At 46.8% G+C, this 27,132-nt stretch overlaps 1 protein-coding gene and 1 long non-coding RNA gene across 2 annotated transcripts in view; both read left to right on the top strand.

The window, feature by feature from the left end:
• The window catches only part of LOC116222459, a 54,770-nt gene extending 54,069 nt beyond the window's left edge, over positions 1-701 (top strand). The window contains exon 2 of the long non-coding RNA XR_004164668.1: positions 650-701. This is a non-coding gene — a long non-coding RNA (uncharacterized LOC116222459). The remainder of the gene's footprint in view (positions 1-649) is intronic.
• A 4,232-nt stretch (positions 702-4,933) lies between these two features.
• bmper (BMP binding endothelial regulator) lies at positions 4,934-26,346 on the top strand. Its single transcript, XM_031576680.2, has 15 exons — positions 4,934-6,528; positions 7,635-7,720; positions 12,395-12,494; positions 14,140-14,222; positions 15,746-15,836; positions 16,188-16,270; positions 18,183-18,282; positions 18,660-18,769; positions 19,239-19,379; positions 19,730-19,834; positions 21,085-21,130; positions 21,456-21,782; positions 22,365-22,701; positions 24,297-24,427; positions 25,290-26,346. Exons 1-15 carry the CDS (start codon positions 6,408-6,410, stop codon positions 25,469-25,471), a joined length of 2,043 nt encoding a protein of 680 aa, XP_031432540.1. The 5' UTR covers positions 4,934-6,407; the 3' UTR covers positions 25,472-26,346.
• Positions 26,347-27,132: the final 786 nt, after the last annotated feature.

Genomic DNA, 27,132 nt, shown 5'->3' with positions numbered 1-27,132 from the left:
ATAAAAAAATATTCTACTACATGTTGTTTCGGATAATGACAACAGTAGATACATGTAAATGTTTAACAGGGTGCATTATTTTCCCACGGAGGTCCTTCTTTCATGTCTCTGGTGTGTAAATGTTTGTCTGCTGAGCGTGCATACCTGTGCAGTTATGGGCAGAATGTGACCAATGGGAGCGGGTCCGTGTCTCTTACTGAACGTTATCTCTGCCCTCGGGAGTGTGGCCGGTCCTGTGAACCTGATAGCGGGAGAGTGGCAGGAGGGGGTGGGGAGCTGGGGGGGGGGGCCGTCCTTCACAGGTCAAGCCTCTGTTACAGGGCCGTAAACAGATCTAGGCCTCTCGTGTTTGATCAGCAGCCAGGGAACCTCACCTCACCTCACCTCACCTCACCTCACCTCACCTGTTGCCTGTGCTTCCAGGATCTCAGTTAGCAGAACATGTTGCTAGCTGTGCTAACAGTGCTTCGGGTTCATTTCCCAAGCAGCTCAGACTGGGATGAAATGCACTGAAATTTTGTTCATTATTTAAAGTCATTATTTAAAGGACTTGACTTTTTGGGCTATATGTGTGCAGTTCCATTTACCAGTAGTTTATGTGGTTTCATTCAGGGTAACTAATAGATTGTTTCTCTCTCGTTCTTCACAGATTCTTCGAAAGAATCGTCGAAAGAAGGGAAGAAAGAGTCCTCGAAAGAAAGTAAGAAAGAAAGCTCAAAGGAACCTGGGAAGGAGAAGGAGCCCAAGAAAGAGTCTTCAAAGGAGTCTTCGAAGGACGCCAAGGAGCCATCCAAAGAGTCAAAGAGGGAGTCAAAGAAGGAGCCAAAGAAAGAGTCGAAGAAAGAGTCTACAAAGGATTCTGGGAAAGATGCCGCCCAGGAGGAAGGCAAGGAGAGTCTGAAGGAGCCAGCGAAAGTGAAGAAGAAGATATCGGTGAAGAAGGAGAAGAGGGAGAAGAAGGAGCCAGAGGCAGGAGAGGGCTGATGGAACCATGCAATAGACACTAGCACTCTAAGCACAGATGCGTGCTCAGACACACACACACTCTCTCTCTCTCTCACACACACGCATACACACACACACACACACACACACACACACACACACACGTACACACTCATTCAGACTCATTCATGTTTATATGCACATGCACAAACTTCAAATTACAACTTGGAGCCCCTCCTACTTGTCCATCTCTCCTACCCTTTAAAGCAGCTCCATTGTGGGTGTGTGTGTGTGTGTGCGTGTGTGTGTGCGTGTGCGTGTGCGTGTGCGTGTGCGTGTGCGCGTTCGCGTGCGCGTGTGTGTATGTGTTACATGAGTCTAGTTACTGTTAGCACAGTTAGTACTAGAGCTCAGCCATGGACCAAGCTCAAACTGAGAGCAACACACATTCTAAAACCAAAACATTGGCTCCAATAAAAACATCATCTGGAGACCTGGCACGGCCCCGCATCAGAGCTCCATCCCCTTCATTCTGGGCTGAACAGCACAGCCTCTCTCTCTCTCTCCCTCTCTCTCCCTCTCTCCCTCTCTCCCTCTCTCCCTCTCTCTCTCTCTCTCTCTGCTTGGGTGCTTGGGTTTATTTTAGCTGCTGCGACCGTCTGAAAAGCCACAGCCCTCCTCTCGTCCGTAATCCCGTCTGCGCTAACCCCGCCGCCCACGTGTGCGCCACGGCGCTCTCGCTCTCGCTCTGCTCTGACGTCCTCTCCGCCCTTTCATCCCCCCCATCGCACGGCTCCACGTCCCCCTATACCACCTCCCCCTTCCGCTGCTAAGAATACCCCTCCATCCATTCATCCATCCATCCATCCATCCATCCTTCCCCCCCAAACTCCCAAGCAGCCACTCCATCCTCAGCACAGCCAGGCCACTTCCACCCAGCAGGGATCTGGAGTCTGTAAGGCTTCAGGAGTCACTCTGTCCCTTTTGGGCAGCTGCTTCTTGCCCCGGGCCCTGGATGCAGCGGGGATGGAAACACTGGCTCACAGCAACGAGGAGCGAGGACATAATCCATCCATTAGATCCTCATCTCCGCAAACCACGAAAGAAATCAAAGACACACACTGACACGCACATCTATCACGTCGTAGAGACATGTGGACCTGCACACACACACACACACACACACACACACACACACACACACACACTCAGCCACATGGACACATATGGGACTGACCACAGGAAAACACACACACATACGCACGCTCATACTCACACAGATACATTGGTGTACACATTCGAACACACACACACACACACACACCACCACCACATAGGCACATATGGACTGACCACACATGCACACACACACACACACACACACACACACACACACACACAAACATGCTGAATACAGATCGAGTAGTATAGCCTTTTTTAGAAACCGCCACCCATAATCTGGGCTTCATGTGCTCGGCCTATCCGCTGGCAGTTGACCTTGCAGCCGGGGGAAGCGGTGGAGCCTCCAGCGACAGTCCTGCACGTCTCCCCTCTCAGCTGTGTGTGTGTTTCCACCGCTCTGGGCCATGTGTGTGGTGCTCCCTCCGTGTGTGTCACGCCAGAGTTTCTGTGTATGTAGCTGGAGCCTTGTTGATCAGGAGTGTGTGTGTGTGTGTGTGTGTGTGTGTGTGTGTGTGTGTGTGGGGTGGGGTGGGGGGGTTCTCCATTTCATGCGATGCCAGCATGGCCACCCTTTCAGGCACCTGCTCTGCATCTTGTCCAAAGCAAAGCCAGCGGTAGAGGAGAAGCGCCGTAGACATTGTTGTTGAGATCTGGTCTGTTTGGTTAGAGTTGTGCTGTTTTGTTGCTTGTTGCTCAGTACTGTCAGTTTTTTTGTCTTTGTACTCTCTTGCTCTTTCTCCTCGTGGACTTTTTATGGTCCGTTTTCCTCCTACTTTCCCCTCCCTGTCTGTATTTTTTCTTTCCTCTCACACTCTTTTGTGCGTTCTCTCTCCTGCATTCTCCAACTCTCTCACACGTCTCTGTTTTTTTTCTTTTCCTCTCGCTATTGTTTAAAAATAAAGGCTGACTCCAGCCAGTGTATTTGTAATGGCAATGACGAGTGCTGTTTATCTATTGTATGTTGATGTCTCTCACCGCAGAAGCAGACCAGGGAAGTGCAACTGAAAGCCCTGTTGTCCTGGCAACTGTCTGTCACAGATGCAACGTTCAAACAACGTGGTGGTGGGGGACCAAAAATAATGAAAATGCGATGTCAGTCAAATCCACAGAATCCCCATCTCAGGATTGGTACCTTGTTATTATGTCTCGTTTTTATGTCGGAAGTTTTTGATAGCAACTCTTAGAGCTCCCTGGAATGCTCTTGGTCCCTGTTGGTATTGTGTTCTTGTTTTTATTTTTAATTTTTTTTGCTGTCGTTTTGGACAGAGGCCAGTGTAGAGTAAAGACCATAAAACGTATAGAGCTTGTTGTTAGCTGGCGCTGCCGCACCATATTTGATCAGTCGCCATCCTGGACACTTTGCGGCGCTGTGCCATATACACGTGATAAATTTGGAGGGACGAGTTTGGTGTCTGGCCTGTATCACATGCAGGGCCTGGATCAGTGTGTCGTCCTTTGGGGTAGGGGAGGGGGCGAACAAAAACTTTCATAAATTCAGTGTCCACAGTCACGACTGACCAATCACCAGACGACAGTGGCAGCTAACGCAAGCACAGAATGAATGTACAATTTTTTTTTTTTTTTTTCAAATTCTGTGTATACTCATTGGATAGACATTTTAACAGTGTAAACTACTGTATTACAGTGCCACCGGATTTTCAAGACAATTACGAAGAATAAATTACCTGAATTAGACTGTGAGAGTGGCCTGTCTTTTCATAATGTGTGTGTTTTCATGTGTGTGTGTGTGTGTGTGTGTATTGCGTCTGTGCATTAGTTTGAGTTAGTTGCACTATCACTATGAGATTGTGTGTATGTGCGTGCGCTTTTGTGTGTGTGTGTGTGTGTGTGTGTGTGTGAGTCTACAGGTGCAACAAGTGATTTGTCTGCAAGCATATAAGCGTGGGCAGATGTGAGTGTCCTAGACGTCTCTCTTGCACAGCTGAAGACAGCCGCTGGGCTTGGACCTTTCACCCCAGAAGAGATCAAAGGTCGCACTCATCCTGCTTTCACACGCGCTCCGCTGCCCTGGGATGCTGTGCGGTCCGGGCCCGTGGGTCTGACCAGGGTCACCATCCAGTTGCGACATGACAGCTGAGTCTGTCCGGCCCCTCTTCAGGAGTCCCTCAGTCTGCCTCCCTTCTTAACCCTCGGCAGCTGACGCACGTGCACACACAAGCACACGCACAGACAGACACACGTACGCAAACACAGGCCGAGATGCGTATGTTCAGACACACACACACACACACACACACTCACAAACGCAGTCAGCACCTGGACTTCTAAACACTCTCATACAGGCGTCATGCTAAGTCTCTGTGGCGCTCAGACGATCGCATACATCCCTCTGACATCCGGGAGGATGAGCTCAAATATTGTCCTCACCACACATGGGATACACACCCTTTGGACAGCCACTTAACATCTGCTGCCCTCTCATGTCATCTTAGACCTGCTTTATTACGGGGAAACTGATACACCCCAACTCTGTTTTTTGTAAACTGACAACAGACGGTGGGATTAAAATGTGCGCTAGGAGAAAGCATGCCCAAACATGGACTCAACCGCTCTAATAACGCGGCTTGGTCAAGGTCTTTACCATGCGAAACAAGGGTACTGTTTGGCGCCATCTAGTGCTTAATATTAACGAAACTTTTCTGACTTAAATAGGCATTTATTAAAAGAGAGCCACCAAAATAGGCTTCTCTGATGCCACGAGGCATGTTTCCAATGTATGACACTGTAAGCTGTACAATTAAAGCAAAGGAAACATTGTTTCTTTGACAGCTCAGTGTCATAAAAAGGGGCTGGGTCGTAATTGCCGCTTTGAAGACATGCTTCGCCTTTCCATTTGAACTTAACCATGAGCTGCAATTTGAAGTAAGCCAGTGTTGTAAAACATAAATCTGTCACAAAAAAATAATAACACGTAGCCCGTTAAACCTGATAAATAGAAGTAATGGAATAACTTTCTTGGTGTTTTAAAGGTTCTGATCCCGCCTTAATTTATGGGTTTTTCGGGGGGAAATAAAATGAGTTAAGAGATTCTAAATACTGGGTCATGTATGCCGAAGCTGAATGGAGCCCTTTATGTTAATTCGACACACTATACAGTCGATACACTGATGTGCCGCCCTATCTTACACATGTGAGATAGAAAGCGTACTCTGCTCTGTGACACTTCCTATGTAGTGCTCCGAACAGCCCGTATCTTCCCTTGGATATAACGCATGGTGCAGACTGTTGAGCTTGTCCTCAGTAAATCCGTCTGTTTTCCTCGTCTGGTCCTCCCCGCTTGAGCACACGGATTTCCTGTAAAGACATGTGAAATACATGTTGTCTATAGAGGGGTTGGTGAAACGAGATGCAATAGCAGTAGGTGGGTCTCTCGGGATTTGTTGGGATTGTTCCATTACCTAACAAGCAGCGAACAACAGGGATCTGCGGGCAAGCTGTGCGCCAAAACAGTGGGATTATTAAACCCCCGACAACGATTTAAATATTGAGGGGCCGATCTCTTCGTGTTGGGAGGGAGGTTCCTTAGTCGCGGGAATGTTTAACTGGAGCTGTGTCGTTTCTATTGCTCTGGCATCGCTTCGGGTCTCAGTGCGAACGCCAGAAGTTGGGAGTCGAGTTGATTTGCCACTCGTGCGCTGCATAGTGCTGGAGCAGTTGTAGCTCCAACTTAGGTCCGTTCAGTCGCAATTCATCTCATGACAGCTCCGCAACATCGTTTCAATTGGCAAAACTTAAGACTGACTTTTTTTCCAGCGTGGACAGATATACTACTTTAATTGCTGAGAGGCATTTGTCATATTCCCTTTATTTTGTCAGCGAAATTGGTTTCCTCCGTGTTATCACCCTTAAATTTGCGCAAATTGTATACATCAGTGCGCATTCGCCTGGCGAAATACACGATGCGCCTATGAATTTTAAGGAGCTATTTTTCACACTTTCAGTTTTGGGGGCATTAAAATCTATCCTGGCTGTGTCATGAGGGCTGTCGCCTGCCTGTCCGCTCGACTTTGTCATTGTAATTTTCATGTGTCCGGTCGACTGTCGGATGCCTGGAGACAAGCAATGTCATTTAGCATTTTGTGAAGGTTATGGGCTGAGTTTCAACAACTGCTGGAGGCTCGTTTTAAAGGAAGACGATTTTCCTACTAGATCTTCAACATATTCATCATCTCCTCATTGGATTTAATGTATTTTTTCCTCCTCCAAGTTTGGATACATTTTCTATTTTCTTTTTTCTCTTCCTCGGGACCAATTTTAGGATGCTGTTTTCTTGTGGCACGGGAGTCTTGGCTATGAAACTTTCCACACCATCCTCACACAGCTTTTTTCTAGTCTTTTTGTTGGTACAAACGTCGCAGTTAATTTCACCCTTTATTATAGGTAAGGAGTTGTAGGTTTCATTTTGTTTCACAAACTGATAATGACACGTCTGTTGTGTGCAGTCTGTGCGTAAAAGTGCATAGTCGGCTATCTAGCAAAAGGCCATGATTTTCGCTTCAGTGAGCCGCATCCGTGTCTATTGCCCTGTTGTTTTTGAACATGTCGTGTTTCATTCCTAGGTTGTGGTCACACGACGCTCACGCAGCTGTAATATGTACAACAGTCAAGCGCTGACTGGTAGCCTTTGCTGCACGGACGCACGCGAAATACCCACGGAGCGTAGGTTTTTATCTCAGACAGGCATATTGGAGACCGTATGTGAAATCTCACTGTTAAGGTCACCCTGGCAAGAGTCAAACTCTGAACGCGCCCATCTCTGCAGGGGTAGAGACTAATAGTAGCATTGGTATCGATATCAGCTGAACACTATTACCACATAATCCCTTCGGATCAGTTTGCCCGAACGGGTCCCTAACAGGTATTCGAAATATGCGGCAGTATCACCTGTCTATTGTCTTCTTCTTTGAGCCTGGGAGATGTTCCCTGGCCAGTTGACTTTTATGTGATAGGCAGGGAAAATTGGGGTGTGATTAGGGTTAAATAAATTGTCTTTGGCACAGCAGGTGTAAAATAGGTGTGAAGCGATAGCTGTTTGTTCAGATCTAGGTGCTTTCAAAGTAAGCATTTCAATGCTCCTGGAGAGTGAGACACTTATAGGTTTCGCTCATTTAGATCAGAACTGGTTTATAATGATATGCGAAAGTTTGTACATTTTTAGTCGCCCCGCTGTCTGTGTGTCAGTCTGCCACTGAGATGAAGGAAACCATCCGTTTTTGTTAAAAGCAGCACAATTACGCTATAACAACTGTAAATTATAAAAGCAATAATACAATGCTATACGACACGATATAACTTATTACAAACAGTTCATGTCTGCTTAATTTCAGTCCTTACCCGACACGGATTTTTTCGAAAAGCATCAGTTTTCTTCATTTAACCTGAACTGTTACTATTGGGTTATCTGTTATTTGCTACTGCTCACGCACAGCTCCACCTTTGTCAGTGTGGTTATATTGTTATATCGATTGTTCTTGGCCTCTCCACAGGTACCGAGCCCAGCTGCGAAAATGAAGGAGAACTGCTCCATTATCCCAGTATCACCGACAACCCCTGCATATCCTGCGTCTGTCTGGTGAGTGTCAGTCTGCCGTCTGCTGAAAACGGATATATTGTTGCTATAAACAATATGAAACATTCATTAACAATTATCGCACTATTCGTTTCTAGCAATCAAATTCTCAAATTGTCAAGTTCATTCCTTTTTTTATTTTTTATTAAGTCTGCTTTTATATGAAAATGAGAAGGCAGATATTTCGAATTTTCGAATAACAAGCTTCGAAGTCACTCTAAAGCAATCATTATTTTTTCTTTTTCTTATCCTGTGTCGAAATCAACACATTAAAATGATTATGGTTTTCCCTGCCATTGACTGGAACAAGAAACTGTTCAGCATTTGATTGCAGACAAGTGCTGAGCTTTGATTGCCTGGGTGAGAACATCATCCCCCTGCTCTGAACCAAGCCCTTCTCTTGTCTGTCATGTTTGTGTCCCTGTGTGTTCGCTGTGACTGGCTGTCTGTCTGTCTGTCTGTCTGTCTGTCTGTCTCTTGGGATTGGATCACCTCTTTGATACTAGTCTCCTCTTCAGCATGCTCTTATCAAACCCCCATCCTCTTTGCCACTGATGAATGCTATCAGTCATCGTGGGGTCACGGCCCAACCTTTAATCTCAACCTCACCCTGGCTTGTCACATGCGTGGGGCGTGGGGTAGGGGGGCTGAAGGGAGGGGGGGGGGGGGCAGTTTGGCAGGCGGGAGGGGGGATGGAGTTGAAAGACGGCAGTGCCGCCACACTGTCGTGGTTGGAGGCAGCCGCCGGAGTGCGCAGGAGCCTGGGAGCCGCTCACTGTCACTGCTAAGTACCCGCTAATGGCCATCCACTGATGGAAGCACAGGAGGGAAAACACAGAGGGCCCTTTCTCTCTAGGGGCCGCCGCGCAAAAGGCAGGAATCTGCTGGCCCGCCAAGCCTGTAACAGACAGCCACAAATCGGTTCTCACAGGCATGTGATCCTCCTGACATGTCGCTCAGCCTGCAGCTCTGTCTCTGTCTGTCTGTCTCTCTCTCTCTCTCTCTCTCTCTCTCTCTGTATCTGTCTTGTACACCTCTGCACCCTCTTTCTCTCCTCCTTCTCCTTCTCCCTTCCGCTCTCTATCTTACTTTCTCACTCTGTCAATGTCACCGACTCTCCCTGTCGTTGTTTCTCTCTGGTCCCCTCTATCTCTCTTCTCATGATTGATGGTCCAGGTGGCTTTTTTGGCTATCTGTAAATAAATCAGAATTTAAAAGGTGACAGTTAGCCCTGAAGAACCTTTTAAAAGCTTGTGACTACGACGCTGAGTAAAAACACTCTTAGTTGCACATTCTCATCCTGATGCCTGTTAGAACCTCCGGTAAGCCCTTGTAGTGATGTTAGTCAGGGGGGGGGGGGGGGGGGGGGGGGGGGGGTTGCGGGGGGTGTTAAGTTAAACAAGCCTCTGCGTGGGCGGTCAGGGTGTACAGAAGTACACAGACAAGAGCCAAAGCAATCCTCAAGGCCAGTTCAGGACATGACAGGTCACACTAAGCGAGGTAGGAGGCATCCGGAGCTTCCATGCAGGATTAGAGAAACCCAGAGAGCGAAAGGCCAGACAGACAGTCCAGCTCTGTCTCCCTCTCTCCAGGCCCCAGAGAGCACAGCGGACCAGGCTGCCTGGCGGCCCCAGAGCAGAGTCTGGCCATACACGGGGTCAGGACCTGTTTGTTTTTTGGGAGAGGTGGAAGGTGAGAGGGCAAGGAGTGCAGGATTAAGGCTTTTTCTTAAGTGGAGTGCTCCTCTTAAGGGCCCTTGTGTGTTTGCCATACCTTTGCCAGAGATGAGTGAAAACCAAGAAGCGCGGGCACTTGTTTTGGCTTGCCCGCAGAGGAAGGGGGGCGCCGGGAGGAACGGGGGAGGCAGCGTTGGAGGGGAGCTTCAGGTACGCTTGAGTGATTTCTTGGCCGAAACATCTATTTATAGGGACAGTTGTTCTAGCATTTTTATTGTCTGTCTATAGTTGAGTGACAGCATGCTCATGGAGCAGACGTGTCTTGTGTGTAGCGGGAAAGAGGAAACGGGTTCACTGATACCGCAGGAGGTTTTTTTGGGAGGTTATCTGGAGTTGTCACCTCATTTGACTCCTGACCCTTCCTCACACGGCCTCGTGTCACTTAGTGCTAATGGATGCTGGATCTGTGATGGACTCTGAAAGCCGGGTGTTGAGATATGGGGGAGAAATGGGCCGTGCTGGGAGTTCTCTTGGGGTGATGCAGAGGCAATATACCTGCTGTACTCTTAACAAGTTTTTAACCTTTAAAAACACATACAATACAAAAATAAACAGCTATAATTTTCAAGAGAGTGGTTATCAGACCAATTGCTATCACTCATTTTTGCGGTTTGACCATTTTCTATTGAAATGATATGGTGTGACCTGCTACAAAGGATATAATGTGATTGAGTTGTTACTGTAACTGTAAACTGTTAAAATTCTAATATTTAACTTAGCTGCTGTTTATTGGCTGCATTCGGCTGTGCTAACCCTACTTCTGGGAAGTCATTTAAGCTTTCAGCACTTGGGATTACCTTGTAAGATGTAGTAACTATGTTGCCTAGTGTAGGTGTTGTTGTCAAGGTAGGTCTATCTAAAAAAGGAAGATGGTACAGCTACGGCTGCCCATTCATTTGGTACCCTAATAGGCAAGCAGGGCTTAACTGTATGCCCTCACAGTGCATCAAGTCAAAGTCTAAAAGGTTCCATTTCCTGAGTAGCTACATGTCATTGTCTCTTCTAAATCTGAAAAAGATTAAAATAGTGGCCCCTCTCAGACCTCTGGCTCCTGAAGTCTCCTCCGTTTGGCTGAGATGCAGTCATGCGTCCGGTCCAGTGCCTGGCACTTAAACCACTATGCCATAGCGCAACCGCAGCGATCATCCCATTCTGATGTATTCACATAGTTTGGTCAAATATACACGTTGCTTTTCCAGAATCTGGTTAGGTAGACTTTTACTCGTTCTGCTCGTAGTCATTCGGTATTTTTGTCCAGTCTGTTATGTTTCTGACTGACTGTATCCATGCTATTCTGTGCACATGGAGGCCTGCCTCTTCACATAGCCTAAAAAAAATGACAGAGTATGTCATGGCCATAGATTCAGAATTACTACTGACTTTTCTACATCTGTGGTCGTGACAGTTAGTCCCATCTCTCCCCTCACACTGACTCCTCATATGCTCACATCATAAAAACAGCTCTCTGGATCCATCGATATGTTAGGAATCAGCCGCGCATGAAGAGATTCGGCTTCTTCTGCTTTGTGTGACAGCGGCCTAAATCAAAGTTGCCTCGGGAATAAGTGTCCTGCCTCTTTACGAGCGGAGTGAACAGAGTGCAGCAAAGTATATCGAAGTGGAGACCCGGGGACTATGTTTTATTGGGTGTTTGAAGCGTACGCGGGTAATGGGAGACCGAAGGGAGCTTGGAGGTACGGGAGCCGGGGAACCGACGGGGGGTCAGAGAGGAGCGGAGAGGAGCTCTGTGGTGACTGTGGAGCGAGAGAGAGATGTTCGTGTGTTGGTCAACGGAGTGTGCGTGTGATTTATATAAAGAGGGCGTGAAATTGTTGTTGCATGCGATACGCGTCATTTGCGAAATTGAGATGGACAGTGTTGAGCCGCAAGAATTCTTTCATACAGCAACGCAGTGTGTATGTGAGGATTCTCTTCTTTCTCTCTTTTTTATCACGGCGCTTCTGTCGCTCTCTGTCCAACTTGAGCTTTAACAATGCTGCACCACCCTCCCTCTCCAACTCTACCCCTCTCTCTTTCTCTCCCTCTCTCTCTGTGTCCCTCCATACCTTTCTTTCACTTCCCTACTGTCATGCCCTGACAGTCTCCTAAGCAGATAAAATGCCTTAATGAATCCTTTGTATTGACCTACAGCAGAGGTTTTATGAAGGGAAATCAATGGGAGGTGGCTTATTACTCACTTTGCTGGAAGATGATACCCACACTCTGTCTCTGGTCGTCCACGTGGACGTCTCTCTGACGGGGGTTTGGCGGTGTGCTCCCCTCCCCTGACCTTGCCCCCGAGCTGTCTCTCGCTGGAGCCGCCCCTGTCAGGCAGTGAGATGGGCACCAGAGAATCTGCATGGCTCTTCTCCGTCCATATCCCTTACCCTTTTCACTCTGTTGCGTTCCTCCTTTCGTTCAGTGCAACGGGAGGACAGCATTGAACACGTGTGATACAGTAACAAATGAATATCAGATCCATGTGTTTCCACAGCATGCATCTCATCTGTTTTGGCTTGGTCAAGTATTTCTTTTTTTGGAATTTAAAGCTATGGAATATAGATCGCCCTCCACTCTAGCCAACTTTAAGTTTGGCAGCACCAGCTGTGGCCAATGTGTACGTCAAAAGGCTGGGCCGTGTTTCGAGGGCAGCGATGTAATGTTGCCATGCCATGGAGTCTACACGTGTGTGTCCAAATATTCCTGATGTTCAAGCACACCACTTCTTAGGCAGCACTCTCTTATTCACTTCTGTTTATTTGCCACGCTTCACTCTCAAATGAGGGCCTTTGGGCATTTAGGAGGGGAGTGTAGTAGGCACTTACTGCAGCACTAACACATACATATAAGCGCCTGGTTGGACTGGGTGTTTTTGCTCAAGCTTTTGATGCTGAATTATCTGTTGAACCGCTCTCCTCTTCTCTCCTCCTTTTGGCCTCAGAACAAGAAGGTCGACTGCAAGCAGGAGAAATGCCCCCAAGTGGCGGAGGACTGCGCACTGGTGGTCAAACAGACAGGAGCCTGCTGTGAACGATGCAAAGGTAAACACTCAAATCTATTTGCAGTGTCCACACTTGCATGACTAACGAGGAAGTATCGAGGAATGGCGGGGGTTTCCAACAATGCAACACTAGTGTCGACACACAGACACACAGACAGACAGACAGACAGGCAGACAGACAGACAGGCAGACAGACAGGCAGACAGACAGGCAGACAGACAGGCAGACAGACAGACAGACAGACAGACAGACAGACAGACAGACAGACAGACAGACAGGCAGGCAGGCAGGCAGACAGACAGGCAGACAGACAGGCAGACAGACAGACCATATAACTGACTGTCCCCTGTTGGTTTGTGGGACTGTTGCTGAACTGTAGAACTGCTGTTAGCGCTGATCTTTGGGAACTAATAATGGGCTCCCTACCTCTCCCAACACTATTGCCAGTCTATGGAGGCAGAATGTTCCAACTGCAGAAGCATTTCACTTCTTCCCTTTCACAGTCCCCTACAATATAGGCTACAATCTCATTCATGTGGTAAGACCTTGGGCTTTTCTTGCTCTCTCCGATAGATTCCCTTTTGAGGCTCGCCAAGTCCGTAAATTGGGCAGATTTGCACAAGTTATAATTTGAACTGTGCTTAAAGAAATATAAAGTCCTCATGGAGTGACTCCTTATTAGACGTGGCTGGTGGCTGGATGGTTTCTGAGGCGCAGGGCCGTCGGGACGCAGCGACAGGCAGAAAAGGGGCACAGAAATAAAACTGTAGTTTTTATGAGGCCTGAGCCTCCGCAGCTCAGGCCTCAGGCTTGGACCGCGTGCGCTCGCTCGCTCGCTCGCTCACGGTCGGGTGAGAGCGCTGCAAGAGCAGAGTTCCTCCTGGGGTCACTCCAGACATAACCCACTGCCTCACTACCTCCCAGCATGGGGTGCGGCCCTTTTGTTTGTAACTGGGACTGTTTTACGAGTTGGGCTTTATTAAAAAATGCCTGGACTTTTTAACACTCCTTTTTTCTCTCTCTTGTTTTTTTTTCCTTGGGTTTGTTCTGAATGGAAATCCCCATGCTGTAATCCATCTTATGTATTATTGTTGAGAAGACTCCAGCCATCTCTCCATGCTGGTCCTTTTTATACTCTCTTTCTTTCTCTCTCTCTCTCTCTCTCTCTCTCTCTCTCCCTCTCTCTCTCTCTCTCTCTCTCTCTTTCTCGGCCGCGTGTTTAATTGTGTTTTCATATGGAAGTCTCAGATCAGGACAATGAAGAACTATTATAGATGGAATGCCTCAACCCCAGTGTGTTTTAAGGGCTGCTACTCCAACTCATGATTGTTTGTAAAGACTGATCTTATCTATTAAATTGAGTTACTGTGCTTCCATGTGCCCATTTCCTCTAAACTTATATTCCTGACTGCTTATATGTGATGTGATGTTTGCAACGTATGGTGTTTATGTCTGGGTCTCTGGAGGATTTGAAAAGTAGATAACCATTTCGACCAAATCATTGCATAGCTATTAATCCACTGTTTCCATAGTACATTTTTGTATGGTCTTCTCACTCTCTCTATCCATCTTCCACTCTTCTTCTCCACTCCTCTCACTTATGCTTCCTTTCCTCACTTCGTCTTTTACATCATCCTCTCCGTTTTTGGTCTCTCTCTCTTCCTCGCTCTTCTGTCTCTCTGTAGGTTGCCAGCTGGAGGGAAAGTCCTATAACAGCTCGTATAGCTGGAGCTCCTCCACTAAACCCTGCATGACTCGCCGCTGTCAGGTGAGTCCCTCACACACACTCAGTTCAGAGACGGGGGAGATGGGGAGAGAGAGAGAGAGAGAGAGAGAGATGCAGAGGACGAATAAGTGAGAGGGAATTCTGAAAGAAAGAACGAAACAAAGAGAGCGAGAGAGAGAGAGAGAGAGAGAGAGAGAGAAGGACAGATAAGAGAAAAAGACAGCCTTAAATGATTTATGGTTCATTTATTCCGGAGAGGAGCCAGGTGAACTTGGCTGCGCGGTCCTCCACACATCTGGACTCAAGCCTCCCAAACTTCACCCGCTCCCCCTGTAACATCCCCCGCCGAGGCCCACCCCCACACCCCCACACACCACGGCCCGTCCTCCCAGCAACCATCTGCACCCCCCATCAGCTCCCAAACACACTCTCTTCTCTCTCACTCACATAAACACACACACACTCCCCTCTCTCTCTCACACACACAAACACACACACACACACACATACACACTCTTTCCACACATTCCCCGCAGTCTGCCAGAGGCTGCTGTTCAGCTGGCTTCTGTGAGAGATAATGTGAGGAAAGGAGCGAATCTGCAGCGCTGTGCAGCGCACGCTCACCCTCCATGTGTGCACTCCGCTCAGAAAAGGGCCTGACAGCTAAAAAGACAGACGCGTGTTTGAGCTCCAGAGTGGATTCCAGAAACGTTGGAGGTCCTAATTGGAGGAACATATGAGTCCGTGTACGAACGCTTAAGCAGTAGTGTAGGTGTCAGATGGAGCTGGCGTGCTGGATGCCAGGATAAGTGAACGCAACAATTATCCGCCTCCCTGGACACTCGGCATGGGAATGGACCTCCCGGTGTTCCCCACGCCTCACGCTCTCCGACCATGTTCTGCGGCATGTTCTCCTCTCAACACAGTTTCTCACGCCAACTTTTAGAGTCTGCTTCTCATACGAATCAGCCCCGGAGAGCACGACTGTCCACCTCGGACAGAAACCCTGAGCACTGTTGGCCAGTCTAACACAGCCTGTGTAAAACTGGTCGACCTATCGAAGACTGTTCGACAGGCAACAACTGGCATGCCGGTCTTCATGAGGCCCTCACTCTCCCTTTTGACTCCCCACCCACTCTGGCTCCATCGGGTCTCCTCTGACACTGATGCAGTGTTAAAGGCTCCGAGGCCCAGGGGGTCAGAGGTGACAGGGGTCAGCTGATTTGGATGTGCGATCGGAGGCCCACTGACACTGAGTGTATAGTGAGAGATACGCCAGCCCCTAATCTGCCTCCAGCACCCTAAGCTCCAGCAGAGGCCAAGGGGCTTCGTGTGGCCAGGCAACCGAGAGCAGAGTTGTTCTAATGCTGGAATGAGAGGCATGCAGGTCCAGAATTTGCTGAGGTCCACACAGCAGCATGGAGTCTTAGCTGGGAAAGAGCAACAAGGACTAGGCGGTGGAATGTTACCACAGGGACACTCGCCACAGGTCTAGGGGTTGTTTGGTTTTTGCTTTGTTTCGTTCGCTTACAGTGTTTAATCTTGTCGCTGTTTTTTTCTGACAGGAAGGTGTCATCACTGAGGCCGAGATGCAATGTGTCGTTCACTGTAAGAACCCTAAGATTCATCCCAAGAAATGCTGCCCGTCCTGTCCAGGTGATCATCCAGTTGTTTTTGCTCTCATGCGCCCACTCTGCTGGCCATGTCTGCAGGCAGCTCAGGCCCTGCTCTCTCACTCTCTGCGGTCTGACTTAGGCATTACTGAGTAAGAACACATGAGTGCCAGAGCTGTAGGGCCGGAACTGTAAAGCTTGTTTTCCACTGCATATCCCGATCCGATGCATCTTCCACCTGCGGCAGGATCTTCCCGTAAACCGAGCAAGACTGATATACGAGCTGCCATATTTGTTTCTTCTGGAAAGAGTTTGATTCTGTAATCCCACTGATGAGAATTAAGTCATTATGTCCCGGACTAATTCGATTTCCTGATGTGTCACGCTTACACAGGGTGTATCTTCGAGGGTCGTCTGTACAAGGAAAGGGCGGAGTTCAACCCTGAGGGAAAGCCATGTATCAAATGCACTTGCACTGTGAGTACCGTCATCATAATGACTTACAAAAAACAATAGATTTTCACCAGCACATTAGAATAGAATACAATAGAATTTTGATGCAACATTATGAAGGTTAGAGTTTTTAAGAGATGTTTTTTTGGTAACACAGTTTTTATAACCTCAAATTTGTTTTGATGTTATATTATTTATTATGGAATTTCAGACCAAATCTCAAAGATAAAAAGTACTTTTTAGTTTTAGTACATGGTTGATAGTGCTGTGATCCAAGAACACTCGGCCAACTCTTATGTTTTAATTCTGCCAGAACTACTGGGCTCAGATCAGCCCCAGACCCACACAGATGTCCGTTAGAGTGGATACTGCATCACTTGTGTATTGAATATGATATTGATGTTGAGCAGCTGAGCTGGACGAACAGGTTTGCATGCTGCTCTGAGGCTGTCTAAAAAAAACTGCCTGTCAACCTTCTAATACTCATGGGAAAAAATGGCTTCCAGAATTTGGTCTTCAAGTCATTCTTGATCAAAGGAATGCCATGGTGTCATGGCCGCTGTGCATTCTCTCAAGGCAGCGGAGGTGTGAGGGCAGACCAAATGAGTTTGTCTTAGGACACCCTCCATTTTTCAGCGGGGCAGGAAAAGTCTGTCCACCTCTCCCCTGTTAGATAAATAAGCACATTAGAGAATTCATATAAACACATTAGTGCCTAGGCATGGCTGGTCCGAGAGTGGAGGGACTGTGAACAGGGTGGAGGAATGGGAAGTGTTTTTCTGGCCTCAGCTAATCTGTCATTGATTTTTCTAATGCAATATTACCATGTGTGTTGAGTTTGCTGTGCTGTTTTTTCTTCTTCTGAAGGAACATGTTCTGCTCCTTGTGTTGTTTTTGGGAAGTTTAACATTTGCACTGCTTCAATATTTTCTGAATTTGACGTTTGGCATGCATCGATTTCTCTTTGCCATATTTGTATGGTGTTGTGTAATTAAGAAATGATAAAGTGCTGTGTGTGAGTGTAAATATGCAAACATTTGGCTCGCCAAAAATCACAACTTGAAGCACATTCCCATGCTCTGCAGGTATCAAAAGTACTCATCAGTTATGGGAAATTATAAGGTGATCTTACATCGTTTGACCTGGGAAAAGCCTTGGATAGTCTTACCTGCTGACCCAGCTTTGTTCTTTATGTAGTGGCAGTTTTGGATCCTACCAGCTCAAAGCTTAACACCTTACATTACACAAATCTATCTACCTTAAAGCTGCAGTAAAGAGTTTTGGTTAAAAAACAAGTAGGGCTACTAGTTGCTCATAAAAAAACATGATTGCCAAACTGTTGCATATTATCTCTTTAAGTGATGTGGAGAATATGACAGGCCTGAACACACACTCACCCATTGGAGTTCACATGGCCGTCAGAGAAGGTTGATTTGTGGAACAGTAGAGCCTTATCTGTCATATTAGGGTGAGAAGAAAGTGAGGGATTGGTCTCGCTCATCATGCTGCCTCTGACTGATGTTCTCCTCCTTGCCGCAATGGCCGCTGTCACCATTAGTTACATTCGTCTCCGTGAGTAGTAAATCAGTTAGTGCTCTCACGCATGAGGAGCTGCTGCTGGTTCCCACAGTAGCAGGTCAAGGGATTTTCCACATGCTGCCGTTATTTCACAACAGATTTCTGAGGAGTTTTTTTTTGTTTGTTTGTTTGCAATTAGTGGTTAAAGTTTTGATTCTCTTTAGATGGTAGTTGTGGACAACAAACACAGGTAACTCAGTTCTACAGTGTAAAAGTTGAGAAAAAAGGTTTACCAAGAGCCAGTAGTTTCAGTCTACTCATATCTAGGGATTAAACTAGTGATAAGCACTGGTGCGTCATGTATTGGGGTGTTGTAATGTTAATGTGTGTGTGTGTGTGTCTGTGTTTGTCACCTCAGGGAGGTCGTACAATGTGCCATCGAGAGATCTGCCCCGTTCTCTCCTGCCCTGCTCATCTGAGTCACACCCCAGCAGGCCAGTGCTGCCCCAGATGCCTGGGTAAGACCCTCCCCCCCCCCCCCCCCATCTCAACATCCCCTCCCCTCCTGTTAACCCCCTCTATGAGTTATGACAAAAGCAGAGAGTCATGCATGGCCGACGGGGCTCTACACCTCATTGACAGGGTTAAAGATCCTCTGCCCCAACATTCCAATTAGTTAAACATTTCAGCAGACCTTTGGATGAATTGACTTGTTTTCACCCCCTATTTCTTATCTCATTTAACAAATCATCATCTGAACATTACTGTTGACGTAATTTGGTTTACCCAGGACTTTTATGGACCAAATAGGTCTGTCGTAGTCAGTGTCATGAGATCAAAATGGTGGTCCAGGAGGCTTGATATGTTTCAACATGTGTTGGTCTGTCTGCTGTAGGTCAGAGGAAGGTTTTTGACTTGTCGCTGGGGAGCTGTCTGTTCCACAGTGAGGTCTACGAGAACGGGACATCCTTCAAGTACGACAACTGCACCACATGTACCTGTAAGGTGAGAGCCAGCCAGAGTTTTCCTCACATCCCATAAATATTTCACGACATTAACAGAGCTGAAGCAACAAATCATGTGTTTCGGATAGTTTATGGATGGACTTAAGACTGGCCGTCTTTAGCAGATGCTTTTGTGAAAAGTAGTTCACAGAGCGTAGAATGTACGCATAGAATTGGGAAATCAGTGCTTCATTGGTCTCTGACACTACCACAAATGAGCTCTACGAGTCCTACCTTTTACATCAAGTCAAATTCATTGGTATGCCTAAATTCTAACTGACAAATAGCACCACTGACCAACAAACTGTTTTTTTGAAACACTGCAACAAGGACAAACTGTATATGTAAAGGTCATCATATCAAAATCTCAGATGTTTTATAAAGACAAGGAAAAGGAAAAATGTCCTTGGATTTAATTTTGGCAAATCTGTGTGACTGCATGGATTTGAAGCCTGTAATCTATTTCCCAGGATTCCACGGTGGTCTGTAAGAAGAGGTGTTCCAAACCAGGCAGTTGCCGTAGTGGCCAGGAGCCCTGCTGTGACGAATGTCTGTCTTACATTAAGGTTGAGGACGTGAAGTACTGTCGTGTCAAGAGCAAAATCTACAGGGTGGGCCATCTCCCAGTTTCCCCATGTCCCCACTAATAGCACACTGCACAAACATCTTCATTATGTGTCGCCCTGAGGTTAAGATCAATTGCACAGCACACTTACACCAACACCCAGTGAAGAAAAAAAAGAATTCTGCACAGGAAAAACTCCTATGTGGCTATCATGAACATAACATATAACCTGGCAGATTATTTTGATTGGCATGTGTGTGAGTATATGAGTAGACACAGCACACAGACTGTCTGGTGGTACAACCTGATTCTGACATGACAGGTCCTAGATCAGTGTGGGCCCTTGTGTGTTGACTGAGCATTCCTGTGTTTCTCTGCCCTTGGTGTGCGCCACAGGAGGGGGACAGGTGGTCATCTGTGAACTGCACTTTATGCACCTGTGTAAAGGGGAACATCGAGTGCCAACCCAAACAGTGTGTGCCCATCACCAGCTGCCCGTCGGTGAGTGTGTGATGACTGCGTGGTCTCCAGCTGACATGTGGTGACATGGGGGGGTAACCTGTCCTTGCACTGGATTAGCTAAAGATAATGCACTGCTAAGACCATTACAAGTGACTGTGGCTCTTGTGCCAGGTTTATTATGAGAGTCACTACACAAGAACAACATTGTAAGATTTCAAACGCATAGAGACACAGCATTTAAAATACTAGAAGTGAATAATAGTATTCTAGGAATTTTGAGTGCTGATGGACTGTTCATACTTAAGCTGCTATATGGACCTCATTTTGAGCCGATACTATTTCCTCCTGTCCTGTCTTGCTTACCCACCTGTTTTGTCTGCTCACAGTCCATAACTCTACCTCTGCCTCCTCCTGCAGAGTTATGGAGTGTGACTAACCCACACTTGCTATATGCACATACGCGACGTGTTCAAAGTGATTTACTGAAGTCTCACCCACGGCCAACCTTTTCTTTTCCACCTGAGACTAACATTGATCAGGTCCCTTTGGCCATTTTGGTGGCCTGTGTGCTGCCTGATCCAAATTCACCGCCATTCCCATCGGTATTCTCTATTCGCAAGCCCCCCCCCCCCACCTACTTGCTCACCTGTTATACTGTTTCCCAGAGTCCCCCCTCGTCACACTTGCCTGTCGACCCCTCCACCCCCACACACACACACACACACCACCACCTTTGCAGAGACACCCGGTCTCCCGAGCCCTTGCCTTTGTAAGCAGATCAAAATGCCTCTGACTCACCCAAGTTGTGAGTGACGCTGGAGAAACACTACCCTATATTTAGGCTCCCGAAAAAACTACCTCCTCAAAGGCAAGCCATCAAAGACATGGCAGCTCTTTGTAAAGCGTGGGGGTCCAGATAACACTGTGTGTGAGGGTGTGTGTGTGGGTGTGTGTGTGTGTGTGAGGGTGTGTGTGTGTATGTGTGATGTACAGTGGGGTGTCTGCCTTGAAAAAAAAAAAAAAAAAACACCCCTGGGGTAGAGAAGAGGTGGGCGTGGGACAGGGGCTCTGTGATGTGCACCGATAGAAGTCAGCCCCACCGCCGCCGCCGCCGCCACCGCCGCCGCCCACCCTACCCCGAGTCCCAGCTCCCCTCTGTGGCTCTCGGCCGTCTCATGTTTCCCCACAACAATGTCTGTCAGTCTGTCCCCCTGCCTGGGCCTGACGGCGTGTATTTATATCCGTGCTGCGCCTCTGACTGGCTCTCTCTCCACCCATTCTGTTCACAGAATAAGATACTGAATCGAACCGGCTGCTGTCCTGTTTGCACTGAAAGTGAGTAAGTCATTCAGTTCCTTCATTTCAGTGCGTTTCAGTGTGTGGGAGTGTGAAGCGCGGGGCTTGCTTGTGGACACAGAAGGGATTGTATGACCAGAGTGAAGTGTACAGCAGTTCGACGCATTCGTTATATTGAAATGAAACATAATGTATGTTTTTAATGTTACTTTGTTAGGCTGCTCGGGTCAGAGGATATTTTAGTTCGAGCTTTTAACAGCCTTGAAGAACAAAAGACAGAAGTCAAATGAATGTATATAAATCTCTTTCTTTCTCTCTCTCTCCCTCCCTTCTCTCTGTCTTTGTTGCTCTCTTTCTCCTCCAGAGCCTGGTGTGTGCACTGTATTTGGGGACCCCCACTACAACACCTTCGATGGGCGCACCTTTAACTTCCAGGGCACGTGTGAGTACGTGCTGACCAAAGACTGCTCCTCGGCGGCCAGCTTCGTGGTGCTGGTGAAGAACGACGCCCGGCGGACGCGCTCCTTCTCCTGGACCAAGTCTGTGGAGCTGCAGGTGTCGGGCCTCAGCATCAGCCTGCACCAGCACCTCACCGTCAGGCAGAACGGCACCCGCATCGCCCTGCCCTTCCACAGCACCGGCGTCCACATAGACCTGGATGGTTATCTGCTGAAACTTACCACCATTGTAGGTTAGTCAACGTGTGTGTTTGTGTTTGTGTGTGTGTGAGAGAGAGAGACAGACTGAAAGACAGAGAACTTGCCTATACTTGAGAAATGTACAGAGAAATTGTATAATTGAGTCCATACTTTCCTACAACAAATTGAATATAGGCCATATTGTCCTATAACAAATAGATAGTCTGTGAGGGCATATGTGTTGTACAGCATTGTGTGTTATATGGTCTCTGTAGCTGTACTTTCCTTCTGTGATGCGGTATGTGTCATTTAAGGAAGTTAACTAAATGAATAAAAGACCTGGACAGCTATCTGCTGAAACTTATTGTAGGTTAGTCAACTTGTGTGTTCATGTGTGTGTGAGTGAGAGAAATTGTATCAGAGACTGGCCATTCAGATCTATAACATGTAGATCTCTCCATAAGCTTATAATTAAAGGCCTAGCAGGTTAGTTTGTGAGAGCGGATGGAACTGCGGCTGTATTTTCTTTCTGTATATGTTATGTGTTGTGTGTTAGTATAAGTTAGCTGAATGAGGACGAGTGCGACCTCTCTCACCTGGTTTTTCTCTCCCCTATTTCCCTATCCTTCCCACAGGGCTGGAGATCACCTGGGATGGAGACAGCTTTGTGGAGGTGGTAGCCGCACCCCACCTGCGAGGTCGCTTGTGCGGCCTTTGCGGGAACTACAATGGCCACAAGCGGGACGACACCATTGGCGGCGACGGCATCTTCAAGTTCGACGTGGACGAGTTTGCAGAGACGTGGCGCATAGAAGGCAATGAGATGTGCAACCAGGCACCGCGCAGACCCACCTCGTACCTGTGCCCTGGCTCCGTCAAGGTGAAGTTCCGCGCACACAGGGCCTGCCAGAAGATCAAGTCCTGGGAGTTCCAGAAGTGTCACCCAGTTGTGGACTTCACCTCCTTCTACAGGTGTGTGAGCCAACATTTACTAAGATTTACTCGATTAACTCGAAAAGCTAGTTTCTGGAAATCAGAAGCGATTGCTTGATTAATATCATGTTGCTTGTGTACAGTGTATAGGCTAAATCTTGTATATTAGTATGATAGGCAATTGTTTAGCATCTTACCATCTCAGGGAACCCTAGGCAAAACATTGTGGGGGAAAACACTAGACATACACAACAATTATCATCAAAAACTACAAACAAAAATGTCCAATCTCCACGACTCTGTATGTTGTGTTCAGGGCATTCCCTTTAATGTGGTTTCCAGTCCTCCTTAAATCTGCCCTGATGCCACAATTGCATTTATTCACATAGAAGACACTGTTGCCCCGATTTAAAAAGTTTATTTGGTGGGATTGAATGCCTGACCTTGGTGTACCACATCAGCAGTATCTCAAAGGTTAGCTCACTATTTAATTTCATCTCGGCTGTTTGAATGAAAGGGGAAACCAGCAGAACGACAAAACGGGTGATTTTGAAAGATCACAGTCATATAGCGTCTACACCTTACCCTTCACTCGGTCACTCAACCAGAAGGATTTTCACTCATAAAAGTGGATGGAAAACACACACACACACACACACGCACACACGCACACACGCACACACGCACTCACACACACACACACACACACACACACACACAAAGGCATTGGAAGAGATGATGGTGGTGTGGATTGAAGTATTGCGTGACTTTATCACTCTCCAAACCACACAGGGGCTTTCAACAGGCTCCAAGCCTCACTTCACACTAGACTGTGGTTTCATCATCAAACTCACTCCGTTCCCCCGTCTGCTGGACTCCCCCCAGCAAGAAAAGCTTTTTTCAACATGGCTATATAGACCACCATTTTAGCCATTCACAAACAGAGGAAGCAATCTGTTATTCCCCTTCCCCTTGTGTCCTGGACAAAACGTGCAAAAGTCATCCCCAGGCTCTTGCTATATGCCCTTAAAACAGATATGGATGACCAACCAGTCGCCCTGCTTACGGATGGCAAAGCCCTTAAAACCTGAACCAGTTTTGAGGAAAGGTTTGAGTGATTGAGGCGCACAGACAGGGGTCATCATTGGACTATGACCAGGAACTCAGCCGGTGTCCAAGGGTTGCTTGTACTAGATTCTTCTTTTGGGGCTATAAGGTTGCCTTGGAAAAACAGCTGACAGTTGAATGATACATTTGTGTGGAATTTCCATTAGATCTGCAGGATGTCACAAGGACATAATCTGTCTCTTCCTCTAAGCCTATCCTGACTGTGAGCTAGCTATAGATTTGAAACGTTCAGCAAATATAGATCAAACATAGGAAAACCCTGACTATACACTTTTTTGTGATAAGATAAGTATTTATTTGATTGATTTGGTCTCTTAAAACATTGCTTCACAGCAGATACATTGCTATTGGTGGAACATACCTAACACCTTGCACTCCCGACCCATTGAGGGGATATATTTTGTAACTGGACATTTTGTCAATACATCGTCAAAAGTCACTTGATTGCAACAGAAACAGGCAGTGGGATGATAACCACCCGCTCTAACGCACATCTTTTCTTTCAGGTCCTGTGTAACAGACATGTGTGAGTGTCCGGTGCATAAGAACTGTTACTGTGAGTCCTTCATGGCCTACAGCCGAGCCTGTGAGCGAGAGGGAGCGATGGTGCACTGGAGACCCGAGCAGAACTGCATGAGTGAGTAACAGAACACGCAACCCGACCTCTCCTAATAGACTGTTGGATACACATACACCATACATTCACTCAGTTTTAGGGACAGAAAGGAACCACCTGACAAGGGTTGATGAGAGCAATCATCTCACGCCAGTAGTCACTCACACGATGAGTGTCATCACGGCTCATAATGCCAGTGCCCTATCCATGGGTACAGACCAGGACCCCATTCATATGGCATGCAGGGAGCACCCTCATGGTGACCTCACTGCTCTCCTCCCAGCATTAGCCTTTCCACACACTTATATGGTGGCTAAAGGGACAGCAATGAGGAGAAGCCAGAAGAGGAGACTTTAGAGGAGAACGTCCTGCCACTCTCTGAAGAGCTATAGAGGGTGCAGGGTGAGCAGTCAAGAGTGATATTATGTCAGGTTTGTGGAGTAGTAAGAAAGAAGACGAGAGGCTAAATGGTGGTGGTTCTTACCGGTAGGTTTTTTAAATCTAGTATAAGCCAACAGATGACATCTAGTGGCTAAAAAAAGCTAAGAACCACATCTATTTATTTGTCAAAAAGAGAAGAAACTTGGTGGTTCCAACACTCCTGAGACCTTGCTGTGAGGCTCCACGTGATGTCTGTCCCGTCTCCGTAGAATCCATCTTAGTCAACCTCCTGCCTGGTGGTTAATAGCAAAAGCAGACTTGGAAGTGCATTCATGTCATTTCAAACATCTGAGGAAAGTTGCTGATCTCATCAGCAAAGTATATCATTGGCAGATATTATTGGCTGCCTCAACATAGTCATCTGTTGACACACACACAGGCACGGTCTGATTCTGTGTTCATTGCCTTAACTATTTCTCTCTCTGTCCTTTTCCCAATCCAGCCACCCAGTGCAAGCACGGTGCCGTGTATGACACATGCGGGCCGGGTTGCACCAAAACGTGCGACAACTGGAACGAGATTGGGCCATGCAACAGACCCTGCGTGGCTGGCTGCCACTGCCCGGCAAACTTGGTACATTTCCAGGGCCGCTGCATCAAACCCACGTCCTGTCCGGGACGATGACACTAGTGGCCCCAGGGAGGTAAGGGTGGAAGAGCACAGACTTTGGACTCCGGAGGCGGTGGGCTGCACAGACACTGAAAGACTGCAATGGTGCTCACAATCCTGGCCATAACCAGAGTCCCATTTCTTCTTCCACTTGGGTTGACTTCTCCTGTTGGATAGAAGCAGTGACATTTCCCATATGATGATGAACTCCTCTTCTCCCTACTGCAGTCACACAGCAGGCCAATACCAAAGGTGCTCTCAGGACAAAAGAGGAGAGAGACAGATGAGAGGGAAGCAATTCCTCTCCTTCAGTTGAGGCCAACACTCTGATGCCATGTTGGTCTGGGTAAATGGACCTCTCTGAATGCCTACACACCAACTACAGTTCCTTCTTCACCATGGCACAGTAACCTACATGCTGCATAGCGGAAGCATGGAGATGACATGCAGCTGAACAATCACCTCTCCAGGAACTCTCATCTAACTCAGCAAAGAAAGCTAAAACTCACTCTCAGAAGTTACTATTAAGAATACAGCCCCTGGCTGTCTTATTTAATTCCCAACTTCGGTGTCATTCATGTGTTAAATTTTATACTGTAAACTAACAAGATTTGTACAAAAAGACAGCTTTATGTCATTATTGATATCATTATTAAGTATGGTTGTTGTTTATGATATTGTTAATTTATATGCATTGGCCAATTGAAATGTTGTAGCAAGAGCCAAATCATCTAATTTTGTTTCAAAAATAATGTAAAGGGAAAATATATTTATATTTGTGTTGTATTTTGTGCTATTCTGAATTGTCTGAGGAGAAATACCCAAATGTGACACGGTTATTGCATCATCACAGGGAAACTGTACTGTATTTTTGAGAAAAGAAAAGAAAAGAAAAAGAAAAAGAAACCCCTCCTTATGGTTGTGTGTTCATTTTCTAACTGAAGGTGTGCTTATGTCCATTTGTTTTGACTTTGTAATTATGATATTTAAGAACAATGACATATATGCTAAATCAAAACTCTGTCTTGTCTGCTGAAGTTTACTGAAGTGTTTCTTGGGTGGCAGAACAGACATGTTCTTCCTTGGCTCAGGAGGCCTCCCAACACTCCTTCATGGTTCACAAGACCAGAACCAATCAAATAATCTCCTCTATCGAGACTCTTTATTGGTCAGAATGACCTTGTTTAAGATGCAATTTCATCCCCACCCTGCAATATTTTTCTCTAAAAGGTCCACTATGAAACTGATGCAAAATAAACAAACCTTAATTTGCAATCACGTTAGCACCAAGAAAAACCTTAGGTCTATTTTAGGGCTACATAACATGTCAATACCATTTTGTAGGCCTACTTGATGCATTGTGTACATGCAATTGATAAGGAAACGAGAAGTAGAATGTAGAAGTCATTTCCTGTTTACTTTACAGACATGGCTAAGTAAGCAGCTTGTTACCTAAACTCTTATCATAAAATTGTATTGGTATCAACACACTTGAGCAAATGTTACAAATAGAAACCTATTTTGTGTTATACTGCACTCTACTGGACGACAGCTACACAGGACGCCCTGGGGTCCTGTGGAGGATTAGTCCTTCCATTTTGGGACTGGAAGTTGTGAACTGTGAAGTTATAAAGTTATTGGCCGCAATTGCTGTGTGATATTTAGCATGAGCAGCA

The sequence above is a fragment of the Clupea harengus genome, chromosome 11, assembly GCF_900700415.2.
Source record: "Clupea harengus chromosome 11, Ch_v2.0.2, whole genome shotgun sequence".
NCBI lineage: Eukaryota > Metazoa > Chordata > Actinopteri > Clupeiformes > Clupeidae > Clupea > Clupea harengus.
Note: the sequence above shows the minus strand (reverse complement) of the source record. Positions and strands in the feature narration are given on the sequence as shown.

Bases quoted from the DNA above. Each gene is read 5' to 3' on its own strand.
- bmper (XM_031576680.2), top strand. From the start codon at position 6,408: ATGCTGTTTTCTTGTGGCACGGGAGTCTTGGCTATGAAACTTTCCACA. The intron at 19,835-21,084 runs GTGAGTGTGTGA...TTCTGTTCACAG, and splicing joins CCATCACCAGCTGCCCGTCG to AATAAGATACTGAATCGAAC. The intron at 21,783-22,364 runs GTTAGTCAACGT...TCCTTCCCACAG, and splicing joins GAAACTTACCACCATTGTAG to GGCTGGAGATCACCTGGGAT.